At 38.5% G+C, this 16,903-nt stretch overlaps 2 protein-coding genes across 2 annotated transcripts in view; both read right to left on the bottom strand.

Moving 5' to 3' along the window:
* Positions 1 to 16,903, bottom strand: part of LOC109417806 (dnaJ homolog subfamily C member 22) — a 263,856-nt gene that overhangs the window by 201,935 nt on the left and 45,018 nt on the right. The window lies entirely within an intron of this gene.
* LOC109417614 (apyrase-like) lies at positions 10,660 to 12,676 on the bottom strand. The gene is made up of 3 exons (XM_019691660.3): positions 12,288 to 12,676; positions 11,379 to 12,228; positions 10,660 to 11,306 (listed from the first exon to the last, which is right to left on the bottom strand). Exons 1-3 carry the CDS (start codon positions 12,630 to 12,632, stop codon positions 10,885 to 10,887), a joined length of 1,617 nt encoding a protein of 538 aa, XP_019547205.3. The 5' UTR covers positions 12,633 to 12,676; the 3' UTR covers positions 10,660 to 10,884.

The raw sequence follows: 16,903 nt of genomic DNA, 5'->3' as shown, positions 1-16,903 counted from the left end.
TTAATCCGGGTTTTTTTGTTTTATTGTTGGAAGGATAAACTTTATTTAATTATTGGTATGCTTTATAATAAAAAACTATAACATAATAAATAAAAGTTTTGAAAATGTTTTAAATTGCACATTTTTTTTTTGACGTCACTGTATTGCATTGCCACCATGTTGCCTTCAAGTAAACTCGATTGTAAAGTATTCCCAGAGTACAGAAAACTTACTAAATATTTGCATTTGCAACATCAGATTTAAAGCGCATAAATTTATGGCCCATGAAAACGTTTATTTCACCATAAATCTGAGTCCGCCCAATAGATCTGGTCATGCTACTGGACAATGACAACATTATTATTTTATATCTCAAAGTTATTAGGAAGCGGTGAAATAATGTTTAGCCATCATCGATTCGTAAGGAAGGAGTTTCTATTAGAGCTGTCAAATTTGATCGAATTGTTCGCATTTGGTAATAATTTATTTCCTGCTAACATGATCACAACAAGAAGGTTCTGTCGATGTTGTTGGATAGTTCTGAAACACTTAATATCATGTTCTGACGATGTATCGAAAAACATCTTCTGTCACATCAAAGATGTTGTATAATCCGCCATTTTTTGCGCTTTCTCGGTGTTATAAGTGTACTTATTTCAGTTTTTCATATTCTTGACCTAACATGAGTATTTGTATGAAACGTGTATTTTATACATTTATATAACATAATATGTTGCTTGGGCAATCAGCCCAGTTCGACGAATTGAGATCATGTTCGTATGTGTGTATGTATGTATGTCTGTGCGCCAAAAAAGTTCACTCATTTTCAAGGCACTTTCCATTGGCGGGTTTTTTGGATTATTGCTCGAATCGAATCGGAATTTTACCGCATTGTTTGCTATTAAATAGGGTTCGGATCGGTCGAGGCGTTCCGGAGTTATGACAATTTCAGTGATCCGGACCAGCACCTTTGGAACTGACCGTATATAAAACTGAACCAACAGTATCAACGCAGTATCAACGCAGCATCGAGCTTAAATGCAAACGCCAACCGAAATCATTCTGGAAATACGTGAACGAGCAGCGTAAAGAATCGGGCCTTCCGTCCTCGATGGAATTGAATGGCAAAACCGCGTCTTGCCCTCAAGAGATCTGCCAGTTATTCGCCACAAAATTTGCCAGCGTGTTCAGCGATGAACAAATCAGCGATGAACTCATCTCTCGTGCAGCCAACAATGTTCCTCAGAACGGACAAGCTCTGGACGTTTTCGATATCGATGTTACAGCTATTTCAAGGGCTGCCGTACAACTTAAATCGTCTAATAATCCCGGACCTGACGGTGTACCATCAGCCTTCATCAAAAAGTATATTGCCAGTCTGCTTGATCCGCTCCATTGCTTGTTCCGTTTATCTCTTTCCTCTGGTGTTTTTCCTTCCTGTTGGAAAGTAGCTAACATGTTTCCTGTGCATAAAAAAGGAAGAAAACGTGACGCGAACAATTACCGTGGCATAACTGCTTTATGTGCAATTTCAAAGCTCTTTGAGATCGTTGTTATGGATCCGCTTCTGTCACACTGTAAGCATCTGATTAGCAACGACCAACACGGCTTTACTAGCGGCCGCTCTACCAACACCAATTTGCTGTGCTTTACATCGTACATTACCGACAGTATGACTGCTCATGACCAGACGGACGCAATCTATACTGACTTGTCAGCAGCCTTTGACAAATTGAATCACGATATCGCCATTGCGAAGCTCGACAGGTTGGGAGTATGTGGTAACCTCCTGCGTTGGTTCGGCTCTTACCTCACCGACCGATATCTGACGGTAGTGATTGGAGACTGTAGGTCTAATAGCTTTCAAGCTACATCCGGGATACCTCAAGGGAGTCATTTGGGTCCGCTGATTTTTCTGCTCTATTTCAACGATGTCCATTTTGTAATCGAAGGCCCGCGGTTATCCTTTGCGGACGATCTGAAAATTTTTCTGCACATCAAATCAATCGCCGACTGTATGTACCTGCAGCATCAACTTGATAATTTCGCCAACTGGTGTTCTGCAAACAGGATGGTAGTTAATCCAGCCAAGTGTTCCATGATAACGTTTTCAAGGAAAAAACAACCGATCGTCTTCATCTACAGTCTACTCGATACCGAAATTGATCGTGTTAGTCACATCAAGGACCTGGGCGTCATACTCGATTCGCAGTTAAATTTCAAGCAACATGTTTCGTACACTATCAACAAAGCATCCATAGCTTTAGGATTCATCTTCAGAGTTGCAAAGAATTTCTCCGATATCCACTGTTTGAAATCGCTCTATTGCTCTTTAGTTCGTTCTACGATGGAGTATTGTTCCGCAGTTTGGAGCCCAGCATACAATAATGGAGCAGAAAGGATAGAATCTGTCCAACGCCGTTTTCTTCGTTTTGCGCTTCGCAAATTACCTTGGAGAGATCCATTTCGGCTGCCAAGCTACGAAAGCCGATGTCAACTGATAGACCTTGAACTACTTCGCACCAGAAGGGACATCAATAGAGCTCTATTTATCGCAGATGTGCTGCAGGGACGAGTCGATTGCTCATCCATTCTGGAGCAAATCAATTTGAATGTTCGGCCTAGAGCACTACGGAACAGTGTTATGCTGCGACTGCCTCTATTTCGAACCAATTATGCATTCTACGGCGCACTCATCGGTATGCAACGAGTGTTTAACACAGTCGCAGCCTTATTTGACTTCCACTCAACACGAGAGGCGCTTCGCCGGAGATTTTCCCTGTTCTTCGCTGGACGGACCAATTAGCTCTAGACAACAGACGGATTTAGTTTTAAGTGTTATTTCTTGACTATTTAATTTGTGACTTTTTTTTTGTGTTATCGATAAGTATTTGTATTTTTTTTGTATTGCATCGTTTTATATTAATTTTTACCCATCATTGGGGCTATACCATGCCTGTTGATGTAATAATAATAATAATTAAACCCATTATGCGACACATCAAACTGCAGCGATTTTTGTAACCGAATTTTATGCGGAAATGAACTCTGGGGACCAAAAATTCCACGATTTTGGTCCAAAATTCAAGATGGAGGCTCCAAGCTTAAGATGGCGGCTGTTTAATGAAGTTTCAGGCTCTAAAACCATGCAATATGGATATATTTAATATGAGGAAGATGTCTGGAGTTCAAAAAATGGCGACCACAATACCCAAGATGGCGGTCTAACATCCAAGATGGCAACTCCAAATTCAAGATGGCGACTGTTTAATGGAGTTTAAGGACCTGACACCATGTACTATGGGTATACATATTTGATATGGGGAAAAAGTCTGGACTCCAAAATTGGCGACTAAAATATCCAAGATGGCGATCTAAAATCCAAGATGGGGGTTCAACATTCAACATGACTGCTGTTTAATGGAGTATTAGGATCTAAAACCAAACAATATGGGTATATTTGGTATGGTGAAGATGTTCAGAGTCCAAAAATGGCGACCAGAATAGCCAAGATGGCGGTTCAACATTCAATATAGAGGCTGTTTAATCGAGTTTCAGGCTCTAAAACCATGCAATATATGTGTATTTGGTATTAATAAGATGTCTGGAGTCCAAAAATTACGATTAAAATATCCAAGATGGTGACAAAAATATCCGAGATCGCGTCTCAAAATTAAAGATGGCGACTGTTTAATAGAGGTTTGGGACTTGAAACCATGCAATATGGGTATATTTGATATGGGGAAATAATCTGGACTCCAAAAATGACAAACAGAGTATCTAAGTGGTCTAAAATCTAAGATGGCAACTCAAAACTCAAAATGACTTCTGTTTTTTGCTCTAAAACCATGCAATATACAGGGGATGGCCAAAATGTTTGGGATAGGCAACTTTTTTTCCTCTCACAAAAAAGTTCAACATGCAATAACTTTTCATAGAGCGCATCAAAAAATCTCAAATTTTGACTGTTTGTCAACCTATTATATGTGCATCATTGGTACAAATTTGGGCTCGATTGATTAATATTTCGCAAAGTTAGAACCGTTCGGGTAAAACACTATTTTTTGGACCACTCATTTTTGAGCTGTCATATCTCGGAAACCAGTGAACCGAATTGAATGAAATTTTGAACGTATACTAACAATATGTAAATGCTTCACAAACTTTTAAAACATAGGTACTTTTTAAACGTTGAAAAAAGTTATCATGGATTGACACTTTTTGGATTTTTCTCGAAAAAATGTAATTTTTTTATATCAATGTCAATAAATTTTGGTGTTGATATCCAAAGATTTTCCACTTCTGTTTTCAAATTATCTCTAAACAGATATATTAGAGCCTATTGAGATTGAAGGAAGAACACATTTAATAATTGTTGTCTGGTATTGTAAATTAGACTTATTTTCCTCTATATGGGTAAAAATTTCAACCCGGTATAACTTTATTCGCCGTGAGAAAATATTACATTTTATAACGTCGTATTAAGTATCAATATATTGTTGATAAACGTTAAAAAATTCATTCAATTCGGTTCACTGGTTTGCGAAATATGACAGTTCAAAAATTAGTTGTATAAAAAATAGTGTTTTACCCGAACGGTTCTAACTATGCGAAAAATTGATCAATCGAGCCCAAATTTGTACCAAAGATGCACATATAATAGGTTGACAAACAGTCAAAATTTGAGATTTTTCGATGCACTCTATGAAAAGTTACAGCATGTTGAACTTTTTTTTTGTGGGAGAATAAAAGTTGCCTATCCCAAACATTTTGGCCATCCCCTGTAGGTATATCTGGTATTGGGACGAAGTCTGGAGTCCAAAAATGACTATGAAAATATCCAAGATGGCGACCGAAATATCCAAGATGGCGTCTCAAAATGCAAGATGGCGGCATAAACTTCATGATGGCAGCTGTTTAACCTTCGTTTGCATCACGTCGGAAACAGCTCGCTGACGTAGTGTACGTTTTGGGTCAAAAATGACCCCAATGCCAAAGGATGGTTAATGGATGTTTAGGCTCTAAATCCGTTTAATTTGGGTGTATCTGGTATGGGGAAAAAGTCTGGAGTCCAAAAATAGCGACCAGAATTTCCAAGCTGCCGGACTTAAATCCTAAATGGCGGCTCAAAATTCAAGATTGCGGCATCGGATATGGCATCGGAGTTCAAGGCTCAAAAATCAAAAACCAGATAAAGGATATGATCACTGATGCCATGAAATGGATTTCTGTTAAACGTATTAAAGTGCGATATTCATCAACATGTCACTTGAGTTGTATTGAAATGTGTTTTCGAAGGCACGAGAAAGGCACCATCACCGCTAGGTGGATTAAATAGGGTTTTTTTTATTCCGTGGTAGATTTTGTATGAAAATAATTGGTCTAATTTTCATTTTTTTCGCCAAAAAGTTTAAAGTTCTGTAATTTTGTAATGCGTTGATCAATCACGGTGAATTTTTGACAAATTGCACTAATATTCACGAGCTATATGTGTGAATTTGATTACAATTGGACGATTATTTTGGAAGATAAATCAATCAGTTTTAGTACATCTTTATTTATTTTAGTACATTTTTCAAAAATCTCAGTATTCAAAAGTAACGAAGCAATCAAGTTCAAATTGTGTCCACAAGTATAAGGAACACAGACCTTTAATTCGCCATCATTTGATTTTTTATTCGTTCGCCACAACAAAATTTCGAGCTTATAAACCTTCAATCACTCGAAAATGGCAATTTTGTCACAGACATTTTGTTCTAAAAAAGCCAAATCATAGTTGTTCTGGCTCAAAAAATATGAGTGTTCACAAAAGCCAAATGTGTTCAAAAGTTAAAACAGAAGTTGTAAAGATTTTCTAAGCGAGCCAAAACAAAATTGTTTTGAGGTGGCAATATAGTTGCCACTGCCTTATAAAGGCATAACCGATGCGGTAAGCGCAAGGGTAATCAGAAACACCATGCTGACGGTGACGAGCTAGATTCGCGATCCATCCAGGAACTTCCCGTAAAGGAAACTACCACGACATCCTTGGGCACAGAGTGTCTTCGTGCCTGCCACACGATATACACATGCGGGCATGTGAGAAGCATGCTTTGTCCCATTTAGGACGTTACACCTGGATGAAGAGTTCTATAAACCATCGAAAAAGCCTGAAAGTATTTAATTTTCTTAGAAAACTTATGACTTCTTTCAAAAAACTATGCATGGTTATATATTTTTTGATGACGGAATTGAGTTAGGCGATTATTTTAGAACTGGATACATCCATTCGAAAGTCCTTTATTGAGCGACAATGAACATAATTGAAGACAATATCAAATTTCACACATAAATAGGCATCGAGTAAGCTTTACAACTTGTTAACTTATCATTCAATGACCCAATGGTGGTCTTTTCTACATTGTGATTTATGTTTAAAGCGTTATTATTTTCACCCAAAATTGGAATATTTCTTTAACCTTAAATTTCTTTAATCCAGGCAACATACATTTTCCACCTTCGGAAAAGCACAAAAATGGTCATAACTTTTTTATTTTTTGATGGATTTAAATAAAATTTTCACAATTTCTTCAGGAAATCTTCCGGGAATTCCTCTAGGACATCCTCCAGAAGTTCCTCCGGGAAATCCTCTAAAAAATCGTCCAGGAATTCCTCCGGAAATTAAGGAACTCCATCAGGAATTTCTTCGGCAATTTCTTCAGGAATGCCTTCGGGATGTTTTATGTGAATTCTTCCAAGAATTTCTCTAGGAATTTCTCCGGGAATGTTTCCAGGAGTTTTTCCAGAAATATATCCGAGAATTTTCTAAGGAAAACTTTCGGATTTTTTTTATCAAGAAAATCCTCTGGGAATTTCTCCTTGAATTCCTCTAGCACTTCCTTAACGAATACCTTCGGAAATTTATCCTGTAATTCCTCAGGGAATTTCTCTAGGAATGTCTCCTAGGGATGTCTCCGGGAATCTCTCCAGGAATTGTTTAGGGAATTTCTTGTGGAAATCTTCCAGAAAATCCTACAGGAATTTCTCCGGGGACTCTTCTGAAATTCCTCCAGGAATTTTTAAACGAAATCTTCGGGATTTTCTCAAGAAATCCTCTGCGAATTTCTCCATGTATTCCTCTGAGAATCCCTCTAGGATTTCCTCCTGGAATTCATCAGGAAATTTCTCTAGGAATTAATGCGGTAATTACTCCAGCAATTCCTCTGGGAAATTTTTCAGGGAATCCTCCTTCCTGAGGAATTCCACTGAGGGAATTCCTGGAGGAATCCCCGCAAGATTTTCTGGAGAAATACCCGAAAGAATTCCTGGAAATAATCCCGGAAAAAGTCCTGGAGAAATTATTGAAGGAATCACCAGAGGAATTGCTGATGGGAGTCTTAGAAGAATTCCCAGAGAGGGAGTCCTGGAGGGTGTCGTAAAGAAATTCCTAGTGGAATTCCAGGAAAAGTTTTGGAAGGATTTCCTGAAGAAATTCCTAGTAGAATTTCTGGAGAAATTCCAGGGAGAATTTCCAGAGACATTCCCGGAGGAATTCCTGGTGAAAACAAAGGAGGAATTCCTGGAGAAATTCCCAGATGATTTCCTGTAAAAATTGTCAGAGGGTTCTCTGAAAAAAAAAACACGGAATAATTCCTGAAGAAAGACTTCCTGGAGAAATTTCTAGCGGATTTTTTTTTGAATAAGAAAAACCGGAAGTTTTCTTGAAGAAATTCCCGGAGGAATTTCTGGGGAAACTCCCGGAGCAATTCCTGGAAGAATTTCTGGAGGATTTCCCGGACAATTTCCAAAGCAATTGCTGGCGGATTTTCTGAAGAAATTCCCGAAAGGAATTCCCGGAGACATTCCCGGAGATATTCCTGGAGGAACTCATAGAAAAAAAATTGTCGGAGAAATCCAGCCTGGACAAATTCTTGAAGGAATTTCTGAGTAAAATCCCGGAGCAATTCATGGAGTAATTCCCGGAGGAACTCATGGAGGTATACCTGAGGAAATTCTTGGAGGGAATCCAGAGGAAATCCTGGAGAAAATCCCATAAGAATTCCTGGGAAATTACCGAAGGAGTACCTGAAGGGATCTCCGCAGGAGTTCCTGATTGGGGTCCTAGACAAAATCCTGGAAAAATTTCCGGAAGAATTCCCGGAGACATTTCCAGAGAAATTCCTAGAGATATTCCCGGAGAAGTTTTTAGATAAATCCCCGGTGGAATTCCTGGAGGAATCCCGGAAAAAAATCCTGGAGGATTTCCCGGAGGAACTTCTGGAGGATGTCCTAGAGGAGTTTTTGGAAGATTTCCTGAAGAAATTCCTGGAGGAAGTTTTGAGGAATTCCCAGTGGAATTCTCGGAGAAATTCCTGGAAAATTTCCCGGAAGAGTTCCTGTAGAAATTCCCGGACATATTACCGGAAGAAAAAACGGAGCAATCTTGTGGGGTGACAAAATTTGTCTGCAGGGGGTCAAAGACGATGTAGCGAATAACCTAGCGAATAAATCACGAGACTCAACTATCTGACAGTTTATAGCTTGCTGAAGAACTTTGTTGAAGAAGCATCATTCTATCTTATCAGGATAGAGAGAGATATACAACTTTGAACATATTTTACCCTGGCGCCACCTAGCGGACGATTCTCGAACCAAAGACGCTATTGCCAGATAGTTCTTGGCCTGTTGAACAACTTTGCTGAAAACGGCATGCTTGTACCGAGATATACGTGTTTGAATAATTCAGACGCAAGGCGCCACCTAGCGGATAAATCCTAAACCAAAGACTTTACTATCAGATAGTTTTGATCTTGCTGAAGAACTTTGCCGAACACAGCATCATTCTATCTTATCAGGTTTCTGAGATATGAGGGTTTGAACATTTTCGACATTGGTGCCGCCTAGCGGCTGAATCGCGAACCAAAGTCATTGGTACCCCAAGACCATCCGGAATAACTCCGGAACCATGTGGACCAGGCACCCATTTCCCAGGCATCATAAACTAGAAGAGTTTTTCGGGAAGTTGTGAAAATTTCATCAAAATCCATCGAAATACAAAAAGTTATGACAATTTTTGTGCTTTTCCGAAGGTGAAAAATGTACGTTGGCTGGATGAAGGTTAATGTTTTTTTTCTTTTTTTTTTTTTAAATTAAAGTTCATTTTAAATTAATGCTATTTTTTCACGTAAATAGTTCCATTGCAATTTGTTCAGATTTATTTTTAGTTTCTCTGTAAAATCCTGTGGCATTTTTTTTTTTTTGAAAATACCATTGTGCTGCCTAAAAAATTTCTACGGTATTTTCATTAGAATTATTTCTTAATTTTTTTTTTTTTTTGAAAATTTGTTGCACTTTTTTAATTTGTTATAGAATTGCTCAGGCATTTTTTGAGAATATCCCACAGTAATTTCTTTAAAACTTTGTTCAAAAATATCTTAGGGAAGTTTTTTGTGCAACGCTTCTGAAAATTATTTGGACCATTGGCTTGGAAATTCCTCAAGCAGCTCTTCTAGAAATTCCTTAAGCGTATTTCCCGCAAATTCCTTCATCAATCTCTTTATAAATTCTTTCGTACATTATTTTGGAAGTTTCTCAGACAATTTCCTGGGTTATTCAGAAATTTACAATCTGCCGGATAAATTTCAAATAAAATTGCCATAACAATATCACAAAGAATTTTTCAAAGGTGCTGTCGAGGAATTTTTCAAGCAAATTTCTATAACAATTCCTAAGAAAATTGAAGATGTGTAACCATTAAAATTGACAGTATTTACAAGAAATTTCGAAAGGGAATTACTGAATCAATTCCCAAAAGTATTGCAAAAAGATTCCAAAACAGTTGGTGGAAATACTTAGAAAGATACTACAAGGATTCACAAAGAAATTTCCGCATATCATTCTCATATACAAAAAAAATATAAAAGGAATTCTCGAAACCAAAAGAAAAGCATAAGAAAGTCTGGCCAAAGAAATTGCCGAACGAATTTTTCTAATAAATTTGGAATTTCCGAAAATTGCAATGGAAGAAGCTTTCAGAGTAATAACCATAAAATTTAAAATATCCCGAAAGTTTTTGGAAGAATTTTTGATGAAATTTTTTATGTAATCCCTAAAAAACTACCGGCGAAGTTTCAAAAGTAATTACTGGAAAACTTTGCAATGTATGCCGAAGATATTTCCAACGAAACTGTGGAAGGCATTAAACAAATGTCTAAAACGTTTTGAGAGTTTTGAAAAAGGACTGTTTCTAAAAAAATGAAAGAGAGTTCAAAACAAGTTGCTGATAGAACTCCTAAGCAATGCTGAAGGATTTTTCAATGCAGCTTCCATAAGATTCCTCAAAAAAAATCGAAAATTACCAAAAAACTCCAGAAAAAAAATCTTAAGAAATTTCAAAGAAAATCCCGATAAAACTTATTGATTGATTTCCCAAACGAATCGCTAGAGAAATTTTCGAATAGATTACCAAACAAATTGCAAAAACATTGCCAAAGAAATGGCTGAAGGAATTGTCTAAGCAAATTCCAAGCTTTCAGGCACCGACCACTCTCTTATCATATCAAAACAAAGTTAAAGACGTACATCCGCCCCAAAACTGCAACCCAATCACAAGTCTCAATTGCCGACGGTGGACACGACCCCCGCATCGATCATCCAGATACTGCTCAACGCTTCGCCTTATCGCAAATAATAAAACAATAATTGAAGTGCAATAAATCCTTCATTGTCTTGTGACGCTAGTCCATCATAATCAATGCTTAAAATACTTCAATAAACATTTTGAAATGGACATTCGACAGTGGTTTCGGCTTCCCCATTAATCAACAGTTGTCCAATCCGACGGATTACAAATTCCTGTCGCGTGCGTGTACCTTCGAGATAGCAACCCTAGCAGGTCAAGTGGTTCTTGACCGGGTATTTCCCAACTCAATTCAAAACAATAATTCTGCCTTCCAGTTCATATCGCAGCGGGGACCGTTTTTGGACGAACCTCACTAGGGCGTTGATATCCACCTCGCCAACCACTTTGTTCCGGCCAAATTCTTCGAACATGGTGAATCCCCCACCACCGGTGGCCATGTGTGAGTTGACCGCCACTCGATAATATTTGAACGTATGCAAAGGATAGTAACGGAGGAGCGAGCAATCTTGGCATCGGACTTGGACAGACTTTACCCGATTGCCAGGTGGTTCTGTTATGTTGTACACCACTCGTAGACCTGAGATCTGGATGTTTGAGCTGGACAAACTGTACTCTAGGACTTGCAGTAGGTGAACTCCTCGCAGTTCAATGATGTCGATCGTATTTTCGTAAGGTATCACTTCGATGAGGCTTTTGTACGAGAGATCTGTTGGGAGGTTGAACGAGCGATAAATTAGTTACAATAAAATTTTCCAGAAAGTTCGATCAACATATTTACCTCCTTTTGCTAAACCAACTCGGATACCCTTGGAGTTAGCAAGGCCAATTGATGCGTACGTCCAATGGCCGGTTTCAGCCATATAAATACAAGAATCCACGTAAGCATCAGATATCAAATTTCCCAACGCACATTCACTGTAGTTGCATCCTAGTCGAGGCAGATCTGTCAGGGTGGTACCAACAATGCGACTACCAAGTTGATCCACCGCAAGTTTCCATGGAAGTAAGGCTTCGTTGACTTCTGGATCTGGAACAACATTGGGACCAAGATAATATGGATTTCCTTCCCATCGCTGGATGATTCCCTGTTCATCGAAGTAGAGTACGATATCTCCGACCAATTTTGTATAAGCCGCAGCTTGCACGATCAGAACTCGGTGTCCTCCTGCTTGGACAACTACAGTTGGATACGATCCTTGCACAGTTCCAGGAATACCTGGATTTTCCCCACTGTACAAAAATGAATGCGAATGCCCCCCTACAATGATATCAATATTGTCTCCGCCATCGACAGCAATAACTTTGTCCACTTCCACTCCACAATGTGACAACACTACAATGATATCGATCCCTCGTTCTTTCAACACCTGGGCTTCTGCCCTTACACTGGAGACTTCATCGAGAAATCGTAACTTGCCAGCGTTGGAAATAGCGGAAGTCTTCTGCTGTATGACTCCTATGATTCCAATTCTACGTCCAGAACGTTCAATAACAATGGATTTCTCATACTTGACAAACTCCGGTTCCTCGATTGCATCGACATTACACAACACAACCGGAGAGTTGATCGCTTCAAGGAATGGGACAATTCCGGCAACTCCATCGTCAAACTCGTGATTTCCGAGAGTCTGCAAAATAAAGCTGACGTGAATCTAGTGAATCTTCAAGTAATCCTCAAATAACTCACCATCGCATCAGCCGGCAGCATATTCAACAACGCTGACGTCACATTCCAGCGGTACATGTTGTACCACAACGTTCCTTGAAAGTTATCTCCCGCATTGAGATACAACGGGTTCTTCCTAGTACGCAGCAAGTGTTTCACGGCAGCCACTGTTCGGGCATATCCACCAATGCAAATGTGGCCCGCATCTCGATTACATACCGTTCCTACGTAGTTGGTTTCCTCAAATCGAGCGTGGAAGTCGTTGATGTGAATGATGGACAACGGGAAAAGATCCCGCCGGATGGTGGCCGCTGAGAAGGACAGCAACAAACTGACCACGTAGGGGACGAAACTTGCACCAGCCATTCGATTACTGGGGCGTTGGACGAGTGATTGATTTTAGTTTGTTCGTCACTATTATTTTGAAAGCTAAATAAATTATCGCGAGTAGATGCGCCGTATAAAGATAATAATTCAGGGGCATTCAGGCGTATCAGTTGCAGCAGCGGTCATTCGATCGGGCAATGAATTTTTGGGTATAAAAAATCAACAGTAGATAAGCGGTTGAACTAACTTACTAACGCTTTGTTTTGGATTTGGATTGGATTTGGATTGGATTTGGATTGGATTTGGATTGGATTTGGATTGGATTTGGATTGGATTTGGATTGGATTTGGATTGGATTTGGATTGGATTTGGATTGGATTTGGATTGGATTTGGATTGGATTTGGATTGGATTTGGATTGGATTTGGATTGGATTTGGATTGGATTTGGATTGGATTTGGATTGGATTTGGATTGGATTTGGATTGGATCTGGATTGGATTTGGATTGGATTTGGATTGGATTTGGATTGAATTTGGATTGAATTTGGATTGGATTTGGATTGGATCTGGATTGGATTTGGATTGGATTTGGATTGGATTTGGATTGGATTTGGATTGGATTTGGATTGGATTTGGATTGGATTTGGATTGGATTTGGATTGGATTTGGATTGGATTTGGATTGGATTTGGATTGGATTTGGATTGGATTTGGATTGGATTTGGATTGGATTTGGATTGGATTTGGATTGGATTTGGATTGGATTTGGATTGGATTTGGATTGGATTTGGATTGGAGTTGGATTTGGATTGGATTTGGTTGGATTTGGATTGGATTTGGATTGGATTTGGATTGGATTTGGATTGGATTTGGATTGGATTTGGATTGGATTTGGATTGGATTTGGATTGAATTTGGATTGGATTTGGATTAGATTTGGATTGGATTTGGATTGGATTTGGATTGGATTTGGATTGGATTTGGATTGGATTTGGATTGGATTTGGATTGGATTTGGATTGGATTTGGATTGGATTTGGATTGGATTTGGATTGGATTTGGATTGGATTTGGATTGGATTTGGATTGGATTTGGATTGGATTTGGATTGGATTTGGATTGGATTTGGATTGGATTTGGATTGGATTTGGATTGGATTTGGATTGGATTTGGATTGGATTTGGATTGGATTTGGATTGGATTTGGATTGGATTTCGATTGGATTTGGATTGGATTTGGATTGGATTTGGATTGGATTTGGATTGGGTTTGGATTTGTCTTCTTGTCTTCTTGTCTTCTTGTCTTCTTGTCTTCTTGTCTTCTTGTCTTCTTGTCTTCTTGTCTTCTTGTCTTCTTGTCTTCTTGTCTTCTTGTCTTCTTGTCTTCTTGTCTTCTTGTCTTCTTGTCTTCTTGTCTTCTTGTCTTCTTGTCTTCTTGTCTTCTTGTCTTCTTGTCTTCTTGTCTTCTTGTCTTCTTGTCTTCTTGTCTTCTTGTCTTCTTGTCTTCTTGTCTTCTTGTCTTCTTGTCTTCTTGTCTTCTTGTCTTCTTGTCTTCTTGTCTTCTTGTCTTCTTGTCTTCTTGTCTTCTTGTCTTCTTGTCTTCTTGTCTTCTTGTCTTCTTGTCTTCTTGTCTTCTTGTCTTCTTGTCTTCTTGTCTTCTTGTCTTCTTGTCTTCTTGTCTTCTTGTCTTCTTGTCTTCTTGTCTTCTTGTCTTCTTGTCTTCTTGTCTTCTTGTCTTCTTGTCTTCTTGTCTTCTTGTCTTCTTGTCTTCTTGTCTTCTTGTCTTCTTGTCTTCTTGTCTTCTTGTCTTCTTGTCTTCTTGTCTTCTTGTCTTCTTGTCTTCTTGTCTTCTTGTCTTCTTGTCTTCTTGTCTTCTTGTCTTCTTGTCTTCTTGTCTTCTTGTCTTCTTGTCTTCTTGTCTTCTTGTCTTCTTGTCTTCTTGTCTTCTTGTCTTCTTGTCTTCTTGTCTTCTTGTCTTCTTGTCTTCTTGTCTTCTTGTCTTCTTGTCTTCTTGTCTTCTTGTCTTCTTGTCTTCTTGTCTTCTTGTCTTCTTGTCTTCTTGTCTTCTTGTCTTCTTGTCTTCTTGTCTTCTTGTCTTCTTGTCTTCTTGTCTTCTTGTCTTCTTGTCTTCTTGTCTTCTTGTCTTCTTGTCTTCTTGTCTTCTTGTCTTCTTGTCTTCTTGTCTTCTTGTCTTCTTGTCTTCTTGTCTTCTTGTCTTCTTGTCTTCTTGTCTTCTTGTCTTCTTGTCTTCTTGTCTTCTTGTCTTCTTGTCTTCTTGTCTTCTTGTCTTCTTGTCTTCTTGTCTTCTTGTCTTCTTGTCTTCTTGTCTTCTTGTCTTCTTGTCTTCTTGTCTTCTTGTCTTCTTGTCTTCTTGTCTTCTTGTCTTCTTGTCTTCTTGTCTTCTTGTCTTCTTGTCTTCTTGTCTTCTTGTCTTCTTGTCTTCTTGTCTTCTTGTCTTCTTGTCTTCTTGTCTTCTTGTCTTCTTGTCTTCTTGTCTTCTTGTCTTCTTGTCTTCTTGTCTTCTTGTCTTCTTGTCTTCTTGTCTTCTTGTCTTCTTGTCTTCTTGTCTTCTTGTCTTCTTGTCTTCTTGTCTTCTTGTCTTCTTGTCTTCTTGTCTTCTTGTCTTCTTGTCTTCTTGTCTTCTTGTCTTCTTGTCTTCTTGTCTTCTTGTCTTCTTGTCTTCTTGTCTTCTTGTCTTCTTGTCTTCTTGTCTTCTTGTCTTCTTGTCTTCTTGTCTTCTTGTCTTCTTGTCTTCTTGTCTTCTTGTCTTCTTGTCTTCTTGTCTTCTTGTCTTCTTGTCTTCTTGTCTTCTTGTCTTCTTGTCTTCTTGTCTTCTTGTCTTCTTGTCTTCTTGTCTTCTTGTCTTCTTGTCTTCTTGTCTTCTTGTCTTCTTGTCTTCTTGTCTTCTTGTCTTCTTGTCTTCTTGTCTTCTTGTCTTCTTGTCTTCTTGTCTTCTTGTCTTCTTGTCTTCTTGTCTTCTTGTCTTCTTGTCTTCTTGTCTTCTTGTCTTCTTGTCTTCTTGTCTTCTTGTCTTCTTGTCTTCTTGTCTTCTTGTCTTCTTGTCTTCTTGTCTTCTTGTCTTCTTGTCTTCTTGTCTTCTTGTCTTCTTGTCTTCTTGTCTTCTTGTCTTCTTGTCTTCTTGTCTTCTTGTCTTCTTGTCTTCTTGTCTTCTTGTCTTCTTGTCTTCTTGTCTTCTTGTCTTCTTGTCTTCTTGTCTTCTTGTCTTCTTGTCTTCTTGTCTTCTTGTCTTCTTGTCTTCTTGTCTTCTTGTCTTCTTGTCTTCTTGTCTTCTTGTCTTCTTGTCTTCTTGTCTTCTTGTCTTCTTGTCTTCTTGTCTTCTTGTCTTCTTGTCTTCTTGTCTTCTTGTCTTCTTGTCTTCTTGTCTTCTTGTCTTCTTGTCTTCTTGTCTTCTTGTCTTCTTGTCTTCTTGTCTTCTTGTCTTCTTGTCTTCTTGTCTTCTTGTCTTCTTGTCTTCTTGTCTTCTTGTCTTCTTGTCTTCTTGTCTTCTTGTCTTCTTGTCTTCTTGTCTTCTTGTCTTCTTGTCTTCTTGTCTTCTTGTCTTCTTGTCTTCTTGTCTTCTTGTCTTCTTGTCTTCTTGTCTTCTTGTCTTCTTGTCTTCTTGTCTTCTTGTCTTCTTGTCTTCTTGTCTTCTTGTCTTCTTGTCTTCTTGTCTTCTTGTCTTCTTGTCTTCTTGTCTTCTTGTCTTCTTGTCTTCTTGTCTTCTTGTCTTCTTGTCTTCTTGTCTTCTTGTCTTCTTGTCTTCTTGTCTTCTTGTCTTCTTGTCTTCTTGTCTTCTTGTCTTCTTGTCTTCTTGTCTTCTTGTCTTCTTGTCTTCTTGTCTTCTTGTCTTCTTGTCTTCTTGTCTTCTTGTCTTCTTGTCTTCTTGTCTTCTTGTCTTCTTGTCTTCTTGTCTTCTTGTCTTCTTGTCTTCTTGTCTTCTTGTCTTCTTGTCTTCTTGTCTTCTTGTCTTCTTGTCTTCTTGTCTTCTTGTCTTCTTGTCTTCTTGTCTTCTTGTCTTCTTGTCTTCGTGTCTTCTTGTCTTCTTGTCTTCTTGTCTTCTTGTCTTCTTGTCTTCTTGTCTTCTTGTCTTCTTGTCTTCTTGTCTTCTTGTCTTCTTGTCTATTATTCTTCTTCCTTCCTTGCACACAAAAAGATAAAAAGAACGAAAACCCATTAACTAGTACTAGATGTGTCCACCTTAATAAGAAACAAAACATTTTGCAATTTCATAAATAATTAAACTCGGTAAGCACTTTATTGACTGCTTTCAAGAATCTGCATATAAAATGACATCTAAACAAGAGGACATGTTGTA

The sequence above is a fragment of the Aedes albopictus genome, chromosome 2 (assembly GCF_035046485.1).
Source record: "Aedes albopictus strain Foshan chromosome 2, AalbF5, whole genome shotgun sequence".
NCBI classification, from domain to species: Eukaryota; Metazoa; Arthropoda; class Insecta; order Diptera; family Culicidae; genus Aedes; species Aedes albopictus.
Note: the sequence above shows the minus strand (reverse complement) of the source record. Positions and strands in the feature narration are given on the sequence as shown.